Source organism: Zonotrichia albicollis, chromosome 5 (genome assembly GCF_047830755.1).
Source record: "Zonotrichia albicollis isolate bZonAlb1 chromosome 5, bZonAlb1.hap1, whole genome shotgun sequence".
Taxonomy (NCBI): domain Eukaryota; kingdom Metazoa; phylum Chordata; class Aves; order Passeriformes; family Passerellidae; genus Zonotrichia; species Zonotrichia albicollis.
Window position 1 is genome coordinate 45,912,489 of NC_133823.1, and position 22,769 is coordinate 45,935,257.

At 34.5% G+C, this 22,769-nt stretch overlaps 1 protein-coding gene across 5 annotated transcripts in view; it reads left to right on the forward strand.

The window, feature by feature from the left end:
• The window catches only part of ATP8A1 (ATPase phospholipid transporting 8A1), a 98,895-nt gene that overhangs the window by 34,299 nt on the left and 41,827 nt on the right, over positions 1-22,769 (forward strand). For 3 of the 5 annotated variants that reach the window (XM_005490537.4, XM_074541560.1, XM_005490536.4), the window contains 11 exons: positions 472-560; positions 1,098-1,142; positions 3,701-3,773; positions 5,755-5,860; positions 7,058-7,140; positions 7,321-7,370; positions 11,966-12,035; positions 13,039-13,123; positions 16,711-16,850; positions 18,737-18,875; positions 20,044-20,108. In XM_005490537.4, the coding sequence (XP_005490594.1) occupies positions 472-560; positions 1,098-1,142; positions 3,701-3,773; positions 5,755-5,860; positions 7,058-7,140; positions 7,321-7,370; positions 11,966-12,035; positions 13,039-13,123; positions 16,711-16,850; positions 18,737-18,875; positions 20,044-20,108 (945 nt within the window). The remainder of the gene's footprint in view (positions 1-471; positions 561-1,097; positions 1,143-3,700; positions 3,774-5,754; positions 5,861-7,057; positions 7,141-7,320; positions 7,371-11,965; positions 12,036-13,038; positions 13,124-16,710; positions 16,851-18,736; positions 18,876-20,043; positions 20,109-22,769) is intronic. The other 2 variants (XM_005490538.4, XM_074541558.1) reach the window with 1 other exon arrangement.

The window sequence follows — 22,769 nt, forward strand, 5'->3', positions numbered from 1 at the left end:
GAATATATTTCTCCTTTTCCTGTAATTTGGCATTTCTGAGCTGTTGTGCTTTTACTAAGATGTTGCCTTTAAGAAGATACATCTATGTCAAAAAGATTTGCATATATAGATACTTTATTTAGCATATTGCTTTCTGTCCGAAGTTTACTGTTTTACTGGCAAATTCAGTGGTCTTCACAAGTTTCTTGCACTTCAGCAAAATGGAGAGTGAGGGATGGTTAATTACACCACTGTGCACTGAAGAAATCTTAAGTTTCCTGACATCTCAGTTGATTGATTTCTTTGGAAGTGGGTATGAAGGCTGTGTATCTGCCATGTTTATGTATTGATTTTGTTGTTGGATTTTTTCCTATAAACTGTTAAAATTGCAGAACAGGTAAAAATATTTCATATGTTGATAGTCATAAATTGTACTAAATATGTCACTAACTGCTGAATGTTGATGTATAATGGATTTTATCATTCATTTAGGTCAAATATATATTTTCTGACAAAACGGGTACCCTGACATGCAATGTCATGCAATTTAAGAAGTGTACAGTAGCAGGAATTGCATATGGGTAGGTATTTTTATATATTCCTTCATCTGTGTGCCTCTGCCTGTCCATATGTACTCATGCATTAATACTGTAGTTAAAATAAACTTACATCTGAAAATATCTACAACTCAGTCAGCTTTTTGTGACTATAAAATATTACTCATAAGAGACAGGATCACGTCTGTCATGAAGTCTCTTTTTGCAAAGAGGAAAAAAATAAAGTTGAGATATCACAGACTTTCTGCTGTAAGGCAGCCTCAATATCTTCAGTATGCATGGTTTTGCCATTGTTTACCCTGTTTAATGTTGTAACAAAGAAAAGCCTGAAGGAGACTTGCAAAAACTTGGTTTGTTAGAGTTTATGAAGTCTCAATAGAAAGACCATATTTTTGCAATTTTCATTGCAATCTAGGCACTAGCAAAATAGCTACAAAGCAGGGCTTTTTGGTAATTTTGTTTTATTAACTAACTACTTCTTTTTAACACATGATCCAATTTTTTAGCATTTGTGATTCTTTCTCCTGTCCCTGTTCTGTTTTTTCCTTGCTTCTTGTGCAGCCATTGCCCTGAGCCTGAGGATTATAGTGTTCCTTCAGATGATTGGTAAGCTCTAAAAATCATTTAGCTTCTGATCTTTCTTGAAGATTCAGGTTTAAAAATACTGAGCAGTATATTTAGAGATGGAGCTGAATGTGAGATATGTTACTGCTCAGAAGTTAATTCAGCATTGAATTCACACAGACTGACCGTCTTACACAAAGTTATGCCGTTCAAATTCTGTGGCATTAGGTTGCATACTCTGGAATAGAATCTCTAAGTGGATCCCTGAAATATAGTGCAGTCGCTATACTGACAGTCCTGGTGCAATTCAGAACTACTTATTGGAGAGAAAGTTTTGTCTTTTATTATATATCTGGTACTATGTTAACTTTAATCACACTTTTCTACTGGTAGTCTGTAATATGTTAGTAATAATCAATACTATGTTTAGGAAAAAAATCCATATTTGAGAGTGAAAAATATGTGATGTTTTTGTTGCTATTTTACTTCCTCCAGATAGTTTTAGAATATTAGCATAGTTCTTAACTGGAACTGAGATTAGAGCACCCAAATACACCTGGGACTAACATTAATGTCTTAATTAGGACTTCAGGAAAGAAAAGTCCTGGCTTCCTTTCTGCTGTCATCTGCATGAAGCCTTGTGCTTCTTCATCATACTTTCTTACACTAAATATTTGCAATACCATTCAAAATAAGCTCAGATACATCACAGAAAAAAAAAAGTTGTTTACAGTCTTTAAATTATCGTTATTTTATTTGTTGAAAGTGACAACAAGACTTGGAACACAAAATTGGAACATGTTATCATCTTTTGTTGAAAACATTTGAAGGAAAAAAATCATGACTAAATTAGAATTAATAATTCTTTGTTTAGATAGAAAAAAAAAAGGCAGAAAATTTCCTCCTGCAACACATAAAATGTAATACACAGCCATAACCCAGAATCTTACCTGACCTGAAAATCATTTGATATAGAACGAAAATGTTTCCTAAAGATACATAAGCTTGCTTAACTGCATACAAGGAATTTCATTAAAACAAGGCAGTGCTTACAAGAAATGAAGCATGCTTGCTTATAAACCATTAATGAAAAAATACTGGTTTTGAGTAAATATTTATTCACATAAATATCTTTATGAAGACATCTGAAATGGATAAACTGATATTACAACAGTAGTTTAAAAAAAAAAATGAATCCAAACCTTATAGGCAAAGAATATATTAGAAATACTTTAAAAAATTATATTTGAAATTTCTTGGTGTGTAAATCTATTGCAATTAATAAAATCTTTGTGCCAGTAACATTTCTAGCCCTAACATGACTAATATACTAAATCTCAAATCTTCTGTATCTTTTTTTTGTATTAGAAAGAATTGTTCTCTGCTTCGTTAAAACTTACACCTGCAAATATTTTCCTGGCGAATCCAGAAAATTTATATCAGAAAGCTTTAAGCAAACAAAGCTTAAAGCTTAGACTCTGAACAAATATAATGTGTCTGAAGATGTTAGTATTTGGCACCTCAAGATCCATTTGCTTTGCATTCAGAAAAGAAGTCTTGGTGAAGAAGCATACTTCAGATCTTTTGCTATAATTACAAAGTTAGAAAAAGTACTCCTTGCATGGCAGTACAGAGGAGATTCTGCACTTTGTATTCCTCCATGGTACTTACTGCAGGACTAAAACAGCTCACTTTTGGTTTTCATAGAGAATCTTTAGACTGCCTTTGATGTATATGGTTATTCTTCAACTTAAATCACCAAATATATTTATTCTTTGTAAGATTATGTAATCTAAAGTAAATGAGAAAAAAATTCCTTCAACTGGATTCACATTTCAGCAGTTTTGTTTTACTAAAATTCAAAGTCATCTAGATGGTCTTAATACTTAGGCTGTAGTATTAAGACTGTAGCTGTAGTCAGCTGCAGTAACTAATGTTCCTAGAAGTATCTACATATTTGAGCTCTCACATTCAGCCAGAATATTTGTGCAATTTGGGGGATGCTAGTGTATGTCTTCTCCAGAACCATCTCCTCCTTGCGTCTCTTAAGTCCATACTTCACCACTGTTGTTATGTCTTCCTTATCTTTCCATTTCATATGTTCCTTTTTGATCATAAGCAATAAAAAGCAAATTCTCTGCATGCTGACTTTTCTGATGTCTGAACTCATTTGTTTACCTCTTTCAGATTCCAGACTTGCTTTTCTACAGACATTTAGAAACTTACCCTAAAAATGTTAATTTCTTGATGAACTGTGATCTCTTTGGGCCTATATATTTTTTGTGCCCCTTTTATAATCTCATTCTAGAGACCAGAAGACAAGAAGCCTCAGTTTTACATTGTGGATATATTTTTACTTCATCCTTCATTACCTAAATTCAGCAGAAAAACTTTGCTGGATTTAAGCGTATTTGTATAAACCAAGGTTTCTTTAAATTAAATAAACTTTGGAAATGTGAGACAAGTACCTTTTCAATTCTTTTTCTCACAATACATGATTGCAGCCTTTATTATAGCCCAAAACTTGTGTTTGGATGATTTGTATATAAACTGTTAAAATCATGCTAAGAGTGACCTCTTCTTTACTCAATTATTTCTAGGCAAGGCCCACAAAATGGAGAAGAAAAAACATTTAGTGATGTATCGTTACTGGACAATCTTCAGAACAACCATGTAAGTTAAATAGAATCAATTGTCATTGTTTTGTGGCATGAAGCCATTGCTTCCAGTAATTCAAAAGATCACGTCCTTTGAGGGAAAACAAATAAATTGTGTATTTATACAAAATCAGCATGACCTCATGAATAATTGTTGCTGATATAAGTTAATTAGATCCACCCCTTATTTTCTCCCCATGTTTTTTGTTTTGATGTCATGGTTCAGATGGTGTAAGTTAGAAGTAGTCTTGTGTTCTTCTTTCTCTGGGTGTTTTACTGGTACTCCTGCTGTTCAGATGATGTCATGACATCCATTGAAGCTTTCAGGATAAACTGAGCTAACTTAACATCCTGACATGACTTACCTGGGCTTGGACAGGAGTCAGGAGTTTTCCATATGCATTTGGTTTGTGTGCATGCTTCCATAAGGTTAGATCTTCAGATCATGAAATGAAGGAGGCATTTTGGAGACTTATATTGCCCCAAAGAGACAATACATTTCTCAGGAAAATAACAAGTTATTTATTACCTGATTAGGAAACAGTACTATCATTACCACTTTCTGCATTTTGTTTGTGCGAGAGATTTTTTACCTAGTCATAACCACACCTAGTTTAAACAGTGTAACTGTTTGTTCTCTTTTTGAAGAGTTAAAGTAAATTGCTCTTTTCTTTTCTTAAATGTTGTCCTTGCAAGAAGCTAGTTCCAGTTTAACTGACAGACAGTGAAGCATTTTTTCCTACCAATGGGGCAGTCTTTAGTGGTAGAAGTCTGAGAACAATTCTCAAGTGTATCTAAAGCAAAGGGGACTCTTACACTTACCTGCACAGGCCATTTATATTTGCAGTGCTAGTAACAGGGAGAGTGGCAGAGTTGGAAAGAGGAATCAGCTATTACTGCTCTTCTTGAAGTGTCTTTGGTCTGCAATTATTGAATCTTCAACGTTTTCTAGTAGATATGTATTATTAAATATATATAATACAAGAATGCTATAAAAATGTGTCTTTATGCATCTTAAAAATTCAGGTACACACTCAAATAGAGGTTTCAACCCTGTATTTTAAATGTATTTTCTTTGGAAAATAATTTGTAATTCAGCTTTGTGAATAAATCTTAGAGGATCTGGAAGCCATCAGTGGAAGAGAATCAGAACTTGCTCTCATTAGTTTTCTGCACTACAGAATTAAATTAGGTTTTCAGAGATTATTGTATTTTATAAAGTAATTGTAATGTTATTCTTAGTCTGAAATACAAAACTGAAATATCGTAAGTATGCTACAAGAAACCCTCAGCCAAGGTGGCAGCTGCTTTGAGCTCACATACAGGGAATGCTGGAGTTTCTTTCAAACCAGTCAGTTCATTCATGTTGTAAAGGCCAGCTGCAGTAGTAAGGTTCTTAGCTGGATTTGGCCAGTCCAGTCAAGTATTCTACTTGTATGTCTCTTTACCCCTCTTTTGACTAAATAATTTTAAATCATTTCCACTTTTAACATTTTGAAGTGCCTGATATATTCATCTTTAAAGCAGTCTGATCTTGCAACATTTTCCATGTGATTTTTGTTTGCTACATCTTTCTAAAAGTTCTCAAAAAGTGTTGTCAAATACAGTACTAGACAAAAGTAGAAGAGACTATTTTTTAGTAAAAATTACAACATCCAAAGAAACTTCTGTGAATAAAGTAAAATTCTTTCAATACATCTTTCATACTTACCTTCCCTAAAAAGTAATTATTTGAACTGTTCCATGTTTCTGGTTATCTAATTTTGATTGTTATGGTACCAAATGCCAGTAAATTCTATTTATATAACCAGTATGTAAGTAGAGCAGTATGTAAGTAAGTATGTGCATGCTGAAATTAGTTTACAGATAGTATTTAAAGAAGAGAGGTACCTTTCATTAAATTTTTCTGGGCTATTATTTTTCTGTATCTATTATGACATTTTGGTTGTTTATTGCTTAAATTATGAATCACACTGTGACCTATTTTTTTTTCTTAGCCAACTGCACCTATAATATGTGAGTTCTTGACAATGATGGCAGTGTGTCATACAGCAGTTCCAGAAAGAGAAGGTGATAAAATTATATATCAGGCAGCATCTCCAGGTGAGACTCAAATAATTCAGTGAACATATTCTGTCAACTCAACAAGCAAATTTTACTCAGTTTATTGTTTTTGAAGAATCTTCCAAAATTAAAAAAACCCCGAACTTATCCCTCAAAAAGTAATTGGTATCAGCTAAAATCAGTTATTTTAAAAAGGATGTAGACTTTTTTAATTTTCATTAGAAAATACATTTGAATGTTATGTGAATTATGTAAGGGCAAAGAATCAGTAACTATACAGCACTGCTATGGTGTTGTCAGATTGCTGTGGAGTTCTAAAGGAAGTACTCAGAAATAAATAAAATCAAATCAGGACACAAATTGATGTCCTTGCTCATTCTATAAGCCTATTCTATACTTGGTAACCATGATACTGATTTAAAACAGAGACTGTGTAATCAAAACAGAAATGTTTTTAATAGGATAGAAATTGTGATAAATTCTATTAAGGACTGAGAAAAGATTATTGTGCAAAAGGTCTGTTTCAAGCCTATTGTGATTCATAGAAAATTTTTGAATTCAGGAAATGATTAAGCAAGGCAGAATGATTAAAATATGTGCTAATGTGCTATGAGCTAATGTGTTACAATTTATGATGGGAAAAATTACCTCAAGTGTAGAGGTTCTTCCTGGGCTCCCCAGCTTCTAGGTGGCTGGCTCTGTGAATCCTGGCCTTCAACAACTGAAAGAAAAGGGCAGAGTAGTGGCCATAAATAAAGTTCACTGGGTCATGGCACTGTTTCACTGTTTCACAAGCAGACTTCATTCTGACATCCTGAGCCACTTGGAGACAGCTGATGACTGTTGGAGATGTGGTTGCTGATTTCTTGAGTGTAGACATTGAAGTTATCTGTAATTTACAGCAATGAATTACCACTATTCCAACAGAACTTAAACAAAAAGCATTGAACATTGTCCAGTAACCTGGGGAAGGTGCTAGCCTAGGTGCTTTGGAGAGGGTGCTCTCATTACTGAGCTGAGAGGTGTGTTCCTTTCAGGGGTTATTTTTTCTAAACTGTTAACTCATTTCATCAGTTTTCACAGCAGAAACAAAGAGTTCTTTCCAGCACCACATTTAATCTTAAAATCCATAAAGGAAAAAGGAAGTGAAAAGTAGAAAAGCCTGGACTGTGTTGATTAAATCATGATTAACAGTTTTCTGGTACATCTGTAAAATAACTATTGAACTTGCTGCAGATGAAGGAGCATTGGTCAGAGCAGCCAGGAATCTTCGTTTTGTATTCACTGGAAGGACACCTGACTCAGTAATCATTGAATCTGTAAGTACTTTGGAATAACATTATAATTTTCTGCATTTGCTTATGTTTTAGTTTAAATAATCTGAATAACTGCATTATGATACATTAGTATTGATATGTTGTTTGATTGGTTTTGGTTCTTTTGCTTGACTTTTTTTTTCTGAATTCTTACCCTCTGGTTTGTTTTTTTTTATTCTTCAGTTGGGACAGGAAGAGAGATATGAACTGCTAAATGTCCTGGAATTTACAAGGTAAATTTGTTCTTGGTGTCTTTTTGTGAAAATACTTAGACACTTCTCTCATGGATAAAAATGCTTACATTTTTTTTATTTTTGCAGGTAAAGTATGCAGGTTGTGTAGCTTCTATCTGTGTAATATGTAAAGGCACTATAGACAGACCAGATACATGATTAAGATTACACTGCCTGATTTACTGTAAAAAAATTTAGGAGGCTCTTTTTTTTCTTGTTGTCTACATTATGACTTATATTTTTCACTTTTGCCTTTGCTCAAAGATTAAAAAAAACTTTGATATCAAAACTTAAAAAAATCTGTGGAAAATAATATAGGAAAGTGTTCAAACTTCTAAATGTATTTCTGAAAGCCCTGACACCATATGATTTATCAAAAAATAAGTGTATTTATCATTACTGCTAAATTAAATTTTGCATTTGACCTTAAATATACTTGTATAATTATGGCTTGTTTAAATACTCTAGACTGAGATTCAATATCTTCTGAGCAGCATCACTGCAGTAGTTGACCAGTTGGCTTACTTGGGATATGAATTTATCACATCTTTTGCTTTCAGTAAAAATTTTATGGTAAAATTCTTGGAGTTATAAATGTACCCATAAGAAATATGGATGCAGTTTCAATTCTTATACAGAGCTGTTTATATTGTATCTCTGCATGCTCCTGTGTTCTAAATGTTTGTGTAGGCCTATTGCTTACTTTGGCACAGGATAAGGAAGACATTTGCATGTAGAGGAAGTTCCTTTTCTTCTTAAAATGATTACTCATAATTGTACCTGTGGAAAGTGATTGTTGCTTTCCTTCCTGTCATATTATATTTCCCTTAAGCTTACCTAAAAACAAAACAAAAAAAAAAAGGAGAAAAATAAAACAATCCAGTGCATGAGAGACAGACTGAAGATAAGTTGTGTGAAATCAGAGTTAGTTGCCTATAGTTATAGTAATAGCAATAATAGTATGAAACAATGAAAGATTCAACAGAAAGTAATATTTATAGTTTTGAATGTATTTTAACATCTGTTTGCAATTAATGGGGTTTTTTATATTGTAGAGGACATAGGTGAATTTTTTAGATTTATGTCATGATTTCACTTTTTTTGCAGGCATTACTTGCATTTTATTTTTCTTGTAAGTTACCAAATATGTAGTGCAAAGTGCATTGCTGTTAATTTGACTTCTGTGAAAGTTCATATTGTGTTTCTGGAATAGAAGTGAAGGATTGCTACTTTGTTTCTGGTTTTGATCTTTGTCTTGATTTCATCGATTTTTTAAAAACTTCTGCATAAGTCTAAAATTGTAATTTAAATTGTGATACTTTATGGAGGTGCGAGAATTGCTTTTAAATCTCAACCTTCGGAGGTACAAGTTTTTTGGTGGATACTGGTCCCAGAATTTTGTTAGGTATTCAGTTTTTATAGGTGTTTTTGATATTCTGCAGTATTTAGCTGTGCTTGGAATTGACTTGTTGGAAGCACTAGAGGTCACCCGTGTTGCACAGCAAGAGAAATTTTGGCTCCATAACAGTACTATTTGTATGGGTAGGAGCATGTACCTTCAGAGAAGTAATCTGTTTTGAATAAACTGTTGAGTTAAGAGTTTGCAGGTGTTCCAAGTTTTTCCCAGAAAAAATGCCAATAAATTCCTCACCGATTAAGACTCTTCTGAAAGTAGAGTGCAACAGCATCAAGATTTGATAGAACAGTCTTACAGAGAAGCATGTTGCAGAAGTAGAATTTGTAGGAATACTTGGTAGACTTGTCAATTCTGATACTCTCTTTTTTCAGTGATTACACTTTTGCCTGTGAAAAGAGAAGTATTTACCTGTATTTACAGTATTTACCTGTAATTCATACCTTGATTAGTCTCTTCTGTGTAGTTGGTTTCATGAGTAATCCACATTGTCTTAGCTGTTCTGCTGGGCAGACAGAAGGCATCCTAGAGCATTTGGGGCCTTACCTCCTCTCATCTATTCAGAAAGCTCCAGAACACACTGATTTTGTGACTTTACTTCTAAAAGTAAAAAAAGTGAGTGGCTGACAGAGGAGATACCAAAACCTCTGTAGCAGTGTTTGTTTTCTGTGGTAGTTTAATCCTAAGTAAAGTCAGGTGATAGAGTAACTGGACCTACCAAGAGCTGCTTGGCAAATCTTTTGACTTAGTGAAGTATTTCTGTCTCTTTAAGATGCTTCTGTCTATTTATAATTCCACTGCAACTCCTTGGGAATTACCAGCTCTTCTGCATCTTAGTTAGGTTACCCAGCCTGCAGGTCCATAGCGATCCCAACAGTGGGTTTGCAGGATTCCATAGCACTCAAGGACATGGGGCCTCTTTTACCTACTTTTTAATTGCAGATTATTAAAAATTACTGTTAGCAGAGGAATGTATACAAGCACACCCCTTGAGGGTGTGCTTGGGGATGAGGATGAGGATGATTTGCTTGGGGCTGACTCTTAGACAGGCTCTGTGTTGGGGCTGACTCTCTGGTAAGTCATTTGTGTGGGGCACAGACATAAGGAAATGCAGGACACAACCACATTCAGCAATCAATAGAAGCTCCTAATTTCTGTATTTCACTTGGGACTGCCAGTAGATGATGGTGGGTTCTTTTCTCCAAGACAAATTTTTATTTTTCCAGATTTTTGTCAATTCCTAATTTCTCCCTTTTCCAGACAAAAAATTCTAGGTAAGTTTTGTGCATATTGATGGTATCTCAGGATGCCTCCAATTTCTAGGCTTCCAGGCTTTTTCTCTGTCACTATTTCAGCAAACATTTTCTGTTCAGTATTTTTCCCATTGTAACCAGGTCATCTTTATGGCTGCTCATGTTGCTTCTATAGAGAACAAGCAGAACAAAACAGTCGTCTCACAATTACAATTATTTGCAGTAGTGCAATTTAGTGGCTTACTGTAGTTCACCAGGAAAAGGAAATAAAACTGTCACTGCCATAAAAAGGTTTTTAAGAAGTTAGAAGTCCTTGACAGTAGCTCTTGGTCATTACCTTTATTGCAGTTTTACTAAGAAAGTTTATGTCAGTCAATATCTGTCTGTATAGCTAAAATTCAGAATGCTACAGGAAGTCATTGGTGATTCTTTGATACATCTTCAGTAGAATAATATGCAACTCCATACAGGACTTCAAGGTTGCAATCTTCTGGTATTGCAAGACAAGTACAAAACTGCTGAGTTTTTACCTGTCAAGGATAAATAGATCAAATTATTGTTTTATACACCCCTCACCTACTGTAATTCCTTCACTATTTCTGAATTGAACATTCTGGCAAGTGTAATGAATTCAAGTAGCAGAAGCTAGATAGTCTTGGCTGGAATCACTGTGGATCTGAGACATGCTTTTATTTTAGGCAGCTTAACTGTAATTTAGATGATCCTTATTTCTCCAGTGTTGTCTAAGTAGATTCACAACTGGACACTGTCTAAGGCTTTTTGGAATTCTACTTATCTGAGGTTTAGAGGTGAAATGGAAAAGAAGTTGCAGTAGCTAATGGCTTTGTATGGGCTTTTGTGCAGTATTCACAGTAACAATGTCACTTAATATTACCTTTCAGAAATTTTTACTTGAAACAGAGTGCACACCCAAGAGAAATTAGAAAATGCTTTCCTGAAGATACTCTTCAGCCTGTTACTTCATCTATAATTATAAATTTCTCTCCTTAACCTATGTCCACATTCCAATTACAGGATGTTTTCCATGGGAGTCTGAACTTCAGGAACCATTTATACAATAATGCTCCTTGATGATGTATAAATGGGATTCAGTTTCAGCTGGAACCAAAATTGTTAAAGGACCATTTATTTCCATCTCTGTTTTACTGTGAATTGTTCTATGAGAAGTGTTTTGCTCCCTGAATAGTTTCTGTAGATTTATTTATAAAGTTGAAATTTTAAAAACTTATTATATAAATACACATCTTGACAGGACATGATCTTGCACCTAAAGAATGCTTGTTGGCAAACCTCAAAGGGAAGAAGACAGAAAGCAGACCGTGACAGTCTTCTCCATGTTTTCTTCCAATTTCTACCTCAGTTATGAGAACAAAAAGAAAAAATAACTTGGATTTTATTAACAACTGAGAGCCAGAGAGTAGTTAAAATTAGTCCAGCCCATTTCCAGCTCTTAGCATACTGAAAACTTTGCATGATAAATGAAACTCTGGGATAACAGTAATAGGATTGCAGCACAGTACAGTGTATGAGTGATTCTGGCTGGCTGAGAAGGAAGAAAAAACTGAAACAGTCCATGATACACTATCTATTTATGATATTCACGATAAGTGCTTTATGCTTTAAGGTGCTTTTTTGTCATACAGTATCTAGATGAAGGTGAAAATTCTTAATATCATTTTAATGGGAAAAAGGCCTACAGAAGTATGCACAGAAAAATAGTATTCATTTTAATTGGTAGGCACAAAAATGTTTTCCATCCCAGTTAGCTGAGAGCATGATTCAGAATTGATAGTACTGACTTTTATTCTTTGTATAATGTAAGATATATATTGATATTATTAGGTAATATATTGGTAAATGCTTATATTTATGAACCGCCTTATATAGAGAATTTATTTCTCTTTCAGCACTAGGAAGAGAATGTCCGTGATAGTTCGTACACCATCAGGGAAATTAAGACTCTACTGCAAAGGAGCTGTGAGTTTTATTCTTTTTTCACTGTAACAAAGAATACATCCTACCAATAAAAATACAAAAGCAAAAGATTGTAATAACTGCAGTCAAAACATTGAAAATGTAAGGGAAGGAATGTTGATGTTCCTCTTTCAATTTACATTGTTTTGCTATGTAGCTGTTCAGTGTGATGAACTGGTTAATATCCTTTCTTACTAACTGCCTATGAAGGTATGACAGCCCTGTTCATCCTGCTCTTTCTACTGGACTAATACCTTTATGTTTCCTAATAATAATTGCTTCCTTCTGTACTCCCTAGAAAATGGATGAACATGTATTAACTACTTGCTGGAGTAGCTGGGCATGGATCACTAGATAGAGATAGTAATCTAGCAGAACTGGCCAGATGGGAGTGTTAGCCAGCCCCTGATATTACACAGAAGTCAATTTTCCCAAAGCAGGACCTGTAGAAGGTATCCTTATCATAATGCATAGGGGAATGGAGAGTTGCTCATTAGTTCTCAGGCTGTATGTCGAGTCAAGTTTGAGGAGGAAGGAGTTGAAATCCGGTTCCAGAATGGTTTAGGGAAAGGAAGTTTTTTAAATATAAATATCCATTTTTTGTCTTCTCTAGGGGAAAAAAAAAACCCAAACCTGTTGTTAATATTCCATGTATTAAGCTGGCTACAAAAAATCTGAGAATGACAGTTATGAAGCACTAATTTTACTTTGTGGGCATAATATTAAAAGAGGAGAGCAGCATTATGGCATGTTTCAAAATAAGGGGAAATAACATCCAAAGATGTAGAAGAAAAAGACTGCATTATAGCAGACTTTGTAGATTTAGAAAATCTGAGGATTAAGAAGTCCTTTAACTTTTGAAATAAGATTATGTCTATTAATTTTTGATGCTCAAATAATACATTTCCATTTTTCAGCCTTTTTCCTGCATGATTTGTATTGTCTACCCATAACAGAAATAGTTTTTCTATTAAAGTGTTCTGAGCTATATTTATTTCTTTTGTAGGATACTGTAATTTATGACCGTCTTGCTGAAAGTTCAAAATACAAAGAAATTACCTTAAAACATCTAGAGCAGTTTGCTACAGAAGGTGGGTGATATTATTCAGTATAAAAATAAATGTTAAATTCAGTTACTGCTCAAATTCCTATTTTTTAAATTTTGTCTTGCTGTAGTGTTTTACTCATGTTATGTTTGAAAATTCTGTTTTAGCAATGTCTCCTTAAGAAAAGTCTTCTTCTTAAGCAATTTTATTAATAAGTTCATGCTTTAAAAAACCCTAAAAAACAAGCCACACACCCACAGAGTATACAGTAGAATCTTTTAACCAAAACATATTTTTCCAGAGAGCAAACACATAGCACATTGTTTCTGTGAAGATCTCATTTCCCATGGCTGCTTTCATGTCCATACCCAGTGATGCTGTAGGGATGGGCACACAGGAAGAAGTAGCCAAAGTAAAGATGGTTGGAAATTATGAGTGTAGTGCTTTTAAGGTAGCTTTCAGCTGTATTGTTTCTGTCACCAGTCCAAATAAGGGGGATTTCCAGTGTCCATATGATTTGTTTTGGTGTCTGCAGTTTTAATAATCGCTTTTACAAAACAGTTGCCAGAGGTGTGGAACCTCTGTGTGAGGGTTTGTGAAGTAGGAATAGTAAGTAAAATTTAAAAGACTGTGAAATTAAGATGATTGATACAAGCAGCCAGCCAGTTATTTAATTATATTGGATTTCACAGTACAGATGTGATGAGAAAAGCAGAATGTAGAAACGTTTCTGCATAGCTCCTAGATGTTCCATGCTGTTCCCCCTTAGTATCTCAAGAGGATTATAGTGTTGTACTGTGCAGTATCATACTGTTACAATTTATCAATGAGGTAGAGAGGAGTTGGAAGCAGAATTATATGAGTTATGGGAAGCTGAACTGCAGAGTTTCTACCTCTTTGTTTTTCTAATACACTGCTAGAACATTAAAGTTATCTTTAATGTGTCTTAAAAATAAACTTACACTGGGAAGGAAACTAAAAAGCAGTGCTTATGTTTTGTTAACTGATCTCTGGCCAGATATTCTTGTTATCATGAAAGGTCGTTTTTTTGTCATGCATATGACTTCTCTAGGTTTTGTCTTCTGGTTTATCATGGAATTTAGAGTTTTGGCTAGTGTATTAAGCAGCTTCAGTCTCTTGGTCCTACCAGTGACAGCAGAAACAAGTCACAGATCTGTTTCTTTTGTTAGTTTTTCATATCAACATCTCTGCAGGAAGTATTTGGTTAGTCTTAAGGAATCTTAAGGTAAAAAAGGTAGAATAAATTTTACAATAAAGTTGAAAGCAGAACTATACCCAAAAAAAAATTGACTGAGGGTATAGCCCAAAGCCTCAGACACACTCTGGGGTTCTAGAAAGGCTTAACCAGAATTAGCCTAGAAAAAGTTATTTAGGTGTGAAGTTAGTTTGGGTCATAAGGTATATATTTGGTTACAGAAAAGACCAAATTAGATCACTGTCTTCTATCCTATGGGAATTGATGTGAAAATTTCAACCCAGTTCTTAATTACCATTCTCATTACATCAGTAGTACAAGTCCTTAGCAGTCAAGTTGAACTAAATAAATCAATATAAAAAGTGAAAAAATCCATCTATCTTTAGAACCATGGTACATATTATAGAATTAAGAAGTTTATTCAGTTTTTTTTTGTATCCTTCTTTGCAAAAGATTGAAAGATTTACTGTTAAGAAGAGTGAATTTCTAACTTTTAAAAAGCATAAAATTCAATCTTTAAAAAATCACATATCTCTGGAATTGATTAAAAATTTGGTATTTATTTTTACTTCAGATTTAAATGGCAGCCAACTATGTTGCAAAGTTTCTCATGAGTATCCTTTCATGTGGCAGGACAGTATGTCCTTGGCATTTGCTGCCTGCTCTTGGTGTGTTGTTCAAAAATGAAGTGGTTAGCATGGCTAGCATTTGTATGTAAGCATTTATTAAGCTGGAGTGTTAATGCCTGCTTGGATAAATAGAAAAGTCCTCTGTAATTTTCCTGTGTTGTTCCAGTCTGTTAACAACCGGGCTTAATGATATTTTGTTTTCCACGTTTTATTTGGAAGATTCTTTTAAGTCACAATGAAAAGAAGCATATTAAAAATTTTTAAAAAAGTATAATTAGGCAGTGATTTAAAAAGAGAAAGCAAATACCTTGAAAAAACTATTTGCTGACATTCCATACACTTGGATTTCTCTTCTTCATTTTATTGTCTGCAGAAAATATGTTGGAAGCATTGTGGAAATAGTATCACTGTTAGTCAGACATTGATTCCTTTCCTCCCCTTCACCTATATTCATTGCTTTGGACCTTGTAAGCATATCCTTATTATGCAGAGAAAAAAAATCAGTTGAGTTGTCAGCCTTGAGTTTATTCTTCTAAGTCCAAATGGTGAGACACTGTGTTCCTGATGTCATTTAGTTGTCAGAATACCCACATTACATATGGTTTTTATCCTGAAGATAAAATGATAAGATACTAAAAATTACTAAAAAAGATACTAAATTACTCTTACATCTAAGACACATTCATTATTTCATGCCCAACCTCTTATAATTTCAAAATTGCCACTGGTGCTGATCTGTATGCTGCAGAAGCCTGTGACCAAATAAAGGTTACATTTAACCATCCCTGGTTGTGGTGCTGTTTGTCTCCTAGAGCAGAGTGGGCAAGTGACCAAAGGGTAACTACATTAATCCTGCCTGCCCCCTTCTAAATCTACTGGCCTGCAAACTGTGTAGTATATACTGCAAACTAGTATATAAAGAGTTATGTCACCTTCATTCTCTAGAAATCTGGTAATATGTGAAAATGAGCTGTTAGAAAATTCACACCTAACTACTTAAATTGAGTGTTAAATGTGTGTTGTCAAAAAATAGATATTTCTTAAAATCATGCCATCTCAAATTCTTGCTGTAATGCTAAATTCAGATTTTTGCTGAAGGAAAAAAGTCTGTTAATAATATCAACCAGCTCAAAGGTTGGTAAGTAAAATTGCCAAATGGTACATGATGATTTTATTTTAAGAATTTGGAAAGCTGAAACAATCTGTGAGATGGGAAAGTTAAATGAGGGGATTCAAAGTTGGCTTCTAGATATGATGATAAATTTCAAACTAGATGATAAATTTCAAACTAGAATTCCCTAAGAATATTGAGGAGGGGTGAAAAGGGCAGTTGTAACATTGTGCTGATATATTTTAACTTTACTTCCTTCCAGCATAGCAACTTTTAAGTTTATAAATCTTTTTATCAGAAATGTGATTTAATCTTACACTTTAAATGTTTCAGTGTGCATACTTGTTCAGCAAGTGTTGGGATTTCTTCATGTTTTTTTACCATTCAAACTAAGTCAAATCTTGCATAAAAATTTACTCTTTTTTCCAGTGAAATACATCACCTCTGTTACGTTCAGCTTCTTAGAAACTGTTACTCTGTTGAATAAATTTCTATTTATAGTTCATTTTTACTTTATGTATATTTAAAGTTTTCCTCAAGATGAGCAGCAGTAATTTGAAATCAGGCATAAGCATACATAAAATACAGAATAATTTCAACTTTCAAAAGCTACTCACTGCAGGCATATCAGGCAAGGGTCTAACAAATACTGAATCATTATCTGCTTTCTCTCTAGGCTTAAGAACTCTGTGTTTTGCTGTGGCTGAGATTTCAGAAAGTGATTATCAAGAATGGTTGGATGTCTATCACCGTGCTTCTACAGCTATACAAAACAGAGTGCTCAAACTTGAGGAGAGCTATGAACTAATTGAAAAGGTATGTGCAGCTTGTTGTAGCTTTCTGGGCTTTGGGTTGGTTGGGGGGAGGATGGGGTGGGCAGAGGGATGAGCAAAAGAGTGAGTTCTTAATTATTGTTCTTATTTTCTATACCATGAAAAGTGAATCAATTTTGAGGAATAACACTTAGGTAGAAAAACAAAATCTAGTGTTATGCTGACAGCTGTGTCAGGTAGTCCTTGAAGTTTAAACAATCAAAATGAAGGAACCATTAATCTGACAAAGTTTTTCCTGCAAGTAGCTACCTTGCTGGAAAGCGTCGATTATGGGTTGAAGTACTGGAAAGCTGTTTTTCCAGAGTTCTCCTAGTGTGTAAAAAACTGTAAGAACAGATAAACAACATCTGCCTCATTATATAATGATCTTGGAACAGTGGAGTAGTCAAGATTGGAAGGGACTTCAGGATGTCATATAGACACAAATCCCTGTTTAAAGCAGGGCTAGTTTTGCTTGCCCAACACTTTGATGAAGTTTAGAATAGCCATAAGGAGGGAGTTTTCCCAGCTGCAGCAGCTAATTTTTTTTGATGTTCAACTTAGTCTTTTTTCCTTCTTCAGAATTAAAATTTTTATTGCTGCAGAATGTGTCTGGTGCTTCTTGCTCTTTCGCTGTGCAGTATACATTTTGGAGAAGAATGGCTGCTCTGCAAGCTTCAGTTAGCAGAAGGAATCCCTCCCTTAGTCTTCTTTTTTCCCATGTTAAACTCATCCTACTTCTTCAGGTGCTCTTAATATGGTGTGCTCTGGGCCCTCAGCTATTTTTGTGTCCTTCTGGTGCACTTGTTCTACTTTGTCAGGCTCTGTTTTACTGAAGCCTGTAAAGCAAGCTTGTACCCAGAAACAGCATCACAAGAGCAGAGCCTTAAGTTTCTGACATCACTCCTTCTGGAGTAGCCAAGCATGAAGTTAGGACTTCCCTACCCCAACAATAAAAAGGTCCCATGACTATTAAATTTATAAGAAAAAGAAGTGCATGAGACCAGTAGTGCTTGAAGTTTTGATGCTTAAATTTTTGGGGGGTTATTTTTAGGTTTTCTTCCTCAGAAAGTGTAACACAGATTGATTGACAAAACTGGTTAAAATTCAGAGCCTCACGAATCTGTAGTGTTTAATTCATGAAAAAGAAAGGTGAAGGTATATAGCTTCAGTCACTAATAAACATTTCTGGAGCAGTTTATCTGGATGTGACAAAACAGTCTTGAAATGACATTACTTTTTAATGCCATGACAACCCTGCTACCTTTATAAATGTGTGTGTAGGCTGCACAATTACTTCCTCAGGATGTGGTTTGCAGGCCATGCTGCTGGCAGGATTGCACACTATTAGATGTATAATGGTGTCTTTAACATTTAACTAGTTTTAAAGGTATAGTAATAGGAAATATAAAAATGGCTGTATTTACAAAAACTGTGTGGATTTGCTCCATAGGAAGCTAAAATCAAGCATAAAATACTAAGATAAATGTAGAGGTGTTTTGGATTTTTTTTTTCAAAGGGAAGAGAAATCATTAAAAGAGAGAAGGCATGCTTTAGCATTCCTGAAGCCTTCAAATCAGAGAGGTACTCCTCAGGAAAAGGTAGCTGTTGCTGAACAAGCTACTGAGCTACTAAGAGAATAATTGATTGAAATATGAGCGGTCATGCTGTGCAGTTTTGTCAAGCCAGAGATATCTAAGTCAGAGATATCTAAGTTAAAGCTCATGGAATAAAGTGTAAGTTCTTTATTTGTTGATACCAAATCTGGTTAATGAGTTTAGAGTGCATTTATCTTGTTGTAAATACAGAGAGTTAAATAAAATAAATGGAACATTGAAATTGAATTTAGGTGAAAAAACCCTGTATGTATGAAGTATTTTATTTTCACAGAATCTTCAGCTGCTCGGAGCAACAGCAATTGAAGATAAACTACAAGACAAAGTGCCTGAAACCATAGAGACACTCATGAAAGCAGACATAAAAATCTGGATACTTACTGGGGACAAACAAGAGACTGCCATTAATATTGGTACTATATTTGTATTTATTTGATTTCTTTGTTACAGGTTTAAAAATAATAGCAGTTGATGCAGTAAAATTTCTTTCAGAGTCGAAAGTTGTCTTGTAAAAAATAATATTATATGTCACTCCAGAATTTGAATGTGAACTTAGTCAGTGATAGGAGGAGGAGGATAGGAAATGCTGGATTCTGCCTCTGTTAAAATACTAAGAGCAAGAAAAGTTTATGTTAGAGAGGAGGCAAAAAAATAGAAAATTGTACTTTTTTATAGCATATGAAATCAATTTAAAAGAATATATTGACTTTTGACAATGAGAGGGAATAATATTAAGATAATGTGAGAATTTTTAGTTTCCCTTCTCTATTTTTGCTTCTTTCCAAGAAAGGTGAACTAGAGTACTATAACGTTTTAACAATGGGGGGTTTTTTCTTTCTTTATTATGAAGGATGGTAAAAAAGACTGATTTCAACAATGATAAATCTGTATCTTTAAAAAGTTAGACATGAAAGCTGTTTTTACCATTTAATATTCTTTGCATGTGACCACATCAGCACTTACTGCTGCGGTGTAGATGCATGTCCAGAATAAAGCCTTACTTTAGTCATATAAATCCTTTTTATTGGATGCTATTATTTCTAATCTTAAAGAACTCTCCATATGCACAAAATATAGTTGATCTAAGGTTATTTTCCTTAGTACCTTCAGGTTTGAGGCAATACACATAATACCAATATTTCCACTTTATTAAGAATGGTGATACATATTTTTGACTAGGCAGTCTACATCATCTGCTCAGAAAATGCATCCTGTTTATGTATCAAAGAATGAAAGAAAGAATGAAAAGGTGTATATGTGCAAGTTTTGAAGGAAATGCAAGTTGCATTCTAAGAATTTACAAGGCTTAGAGAGATCTGTTTGTTGTTTTTTGTAACTCTCTTTGAAACACCTCTGAATAAGGCAGAACAGCTGCAAGTTGCAGCAAGGGAAATTCTAACTGTTCTGACTTATATATGTATGTACTTATATAAAATGTAGTAGAATTTCTTTCTTTATCATTTATTTCAGCTAGGTAAATCTTATTTTTAATTATGTCTGTAGATTTATTACAGGAAAAAAATGCTTTGTTATAACAGATTTTGTGAAACTGATTTTTAAAAACAAAATCTTTTCGAACAGGTCATTCTTGTAAACTTTTGAGAAAGAACATGGGACTAATTGTTATAAATGAAGGCTCTCTTGATGTAAGTAAAATCTTTAAAGTTCTGTGTTAATGAAACATTATTTTATTGCTTAAAATATCCAGACATCATGGTGAGGTTGGTGTAACAACAAAAAATAAGTTGGAGTGTCTGTTTATCTGGACAGACATAGAAAATTCTGCCAAAAGCATGATTTGGGGGGATGTTGTTTATGTTTGTCTTGGGGCGTTGCTTTCCTTATTTTAGTATTCCATGCTTGGAAGACTGTATGATCTTTGTGACAGAGTGTTACTGAATAACTGGAAAACAGTCTACACCTTCTGAAATCACAGTGCAGCTACTACACAAAGGAACTTCACGATTATCAGCAGATAAATCCCATGTAGTAGACTTCATCCATGCAGCTCAAAGCCAGGAGTTTCACATTATACAATCATTACAGATTAACCACTTCTAGTGTGGTGATTCAAAAGTTCAATAAATATCTATCAAGCAATCTATTTTTATAGTAAATTTATATAAGTATAGAATAAGAATAAATGATAGTAGCTGCAATGATAACTGCAGTGTACTCTCTATTTCAGACTGGAGTGTCTATATTGTATAGAGGTTGAGAGATCCTTTCCTTACATGGCCAAAGTACAGAGTACATGGAGATGCAATATCTTAGGCCAGCTGGATTTGTACATGCAAACTGGTCACTTGCAAATCTGGTTTTGGTGATAACATGCATAAAGTTTTTTTCAGCAGCAGGTGAATGTAGTCTGAGAGGCAGTTCAAGAAACAGAGTAAACTAGCTCTATGAAAATATTTTAAGAGACTATTTATGAAGTTTTCTGCCTCACGTGATGGTGTGCATTTTTACTGTTGATGAATGTATATCTTGTGTCCTACCCTTTCCTTGTGGTTGGAATGACAAGTCAGTCTCTATTTTTGGAGTGATTCGTTACCTTGAGTAAATTACCTTGAAAGTTCTAATAGAGGAGTGGGTCAGGTCTCAGGAAATGAAGAGAGGGATGGATTGCTGTGATTGCAGAATGCTGAGTCAGTGCAGCTGCAAAGGTGGATCAATTCCTCTTCCCTTTCTGCATACCAGTAACAGTTGGCAAGAGACTGTAGTACTTTGTTGCAATATTGTCTGTTAAGGAAATCACATAGAATGACACTTCGGCTTTTGAGCCAGGTCCACCTCTTGTACTGGGACTCTGTGCACCCATGAGGGTGGCTGGACAACCCAGTTTCCTCATTGTGAGAGGAACTGAGCAGCCAGGAAAACTTGGAGAAGATAATCCCAGTGTCGTGGCACTTGTGTATTTGGGATCTTTGATGGTAGTCCTCGTCTGTAAAGTACAGCCTCTTGGCTATGTAAAGATGTTGATAGGTGCAGTGGAGTCAGGGAGGTTGGCTTTTCTTGATCTGCATAATCTTCTGAAAAACACTGAAACCTTGCACTGAGAACAGTGGCATTAAGTGAATGTTTCTTCTCCTTTCTGTTAAAATAGTAGTATATGTCCATTGCATACCAGTGGCTTTTGCTAAAACAGAGCTTGCAAATCTAACCCCTTTATGGACATGCCGAATCCCCTGTCTCAAAGACATGAAAAGAAAAGATGTAACAAAACAAATAGCTCATCAATTTGGTCATTGCTACAACTTAAGCATGCAAGACAGAGGAAGTTAGAACTAAATGTATTTGTTCAGACTGTATCCCAGCTCTGTGAACTGAGCTTACAAAGAATATGCTGAAATAAAAGATCCTCTTTAGTTTGAACAAATACCCTTGTTCATGAAATTATAAGAAAAATATCTCAACCCCACACACCTCTCCAGTCCTCAGTAGACATTAGCTGGTATAGAACTAAAAGTATTTAGGTATCTCAGCTCTTTGGAATGGTATTTGTCTTGAGGCGAAATCTAAATGGCAGATCATTTACTCCTGGATTATGAGAATTTCACTACATAGAAGAAACAGCAGAGGAGAGGAATATGACTTTTCATGTGTTGTTTAAACTTTGATTTAAACAGTCCAGAGAGATGAGAAGAATTTATACTTCCTTTATGTTGCAATATTTCTTAATTAGAGAAGATGCTCTAGAAAATAGTAACAGAAACTGTTGTCATTTTAAAGACTTTGTAGCATATAATTTTAAACAGTGGAACTTCATTTCTGTCACAGTTTCTAGCAGGTGAGAGCCAGGACAAGTGCAGAATTCCCCAACAGGCTAATCTCATTTTAGATAAATCAATGAATCTTTAGAAGTCCAGTAGAAGCAAAATAGTCAAAAACCATTAACAGCAATGTGTGGAACTGGAAGGAGTAAGTTGAGTTGAAAAGGCAAAGCAGTATCTTTTAATTTAATTTCAGAGGGGTTTGAAATTTTTAGTTAGTTCAGTGTTCTGTTTTTAGGTGATTACACAAAATTTGGTTTATGTATGCCTGACATCACTGAAGTAGCACAATTATTTCATTGGTAAACTTGTAAAAAAATATGGGAAGATGTTGTCATAGGATGCCACTAGCTTCCAGAGTTAATATTTTACAAGCAAAAGAGGTTTTTTTCATCTCCTTTCTCCTCTAAAATACTTTTTACTTTTGGGCTGTGAAGCAGGAAACAGAAGAAAAGTGTGTTGTAGCTCTGTAAAGGTCTTTCAAAAAGAAAGAAGGGCAACAAGCAATATTTTTTGTCCCTTATGACACTCCAT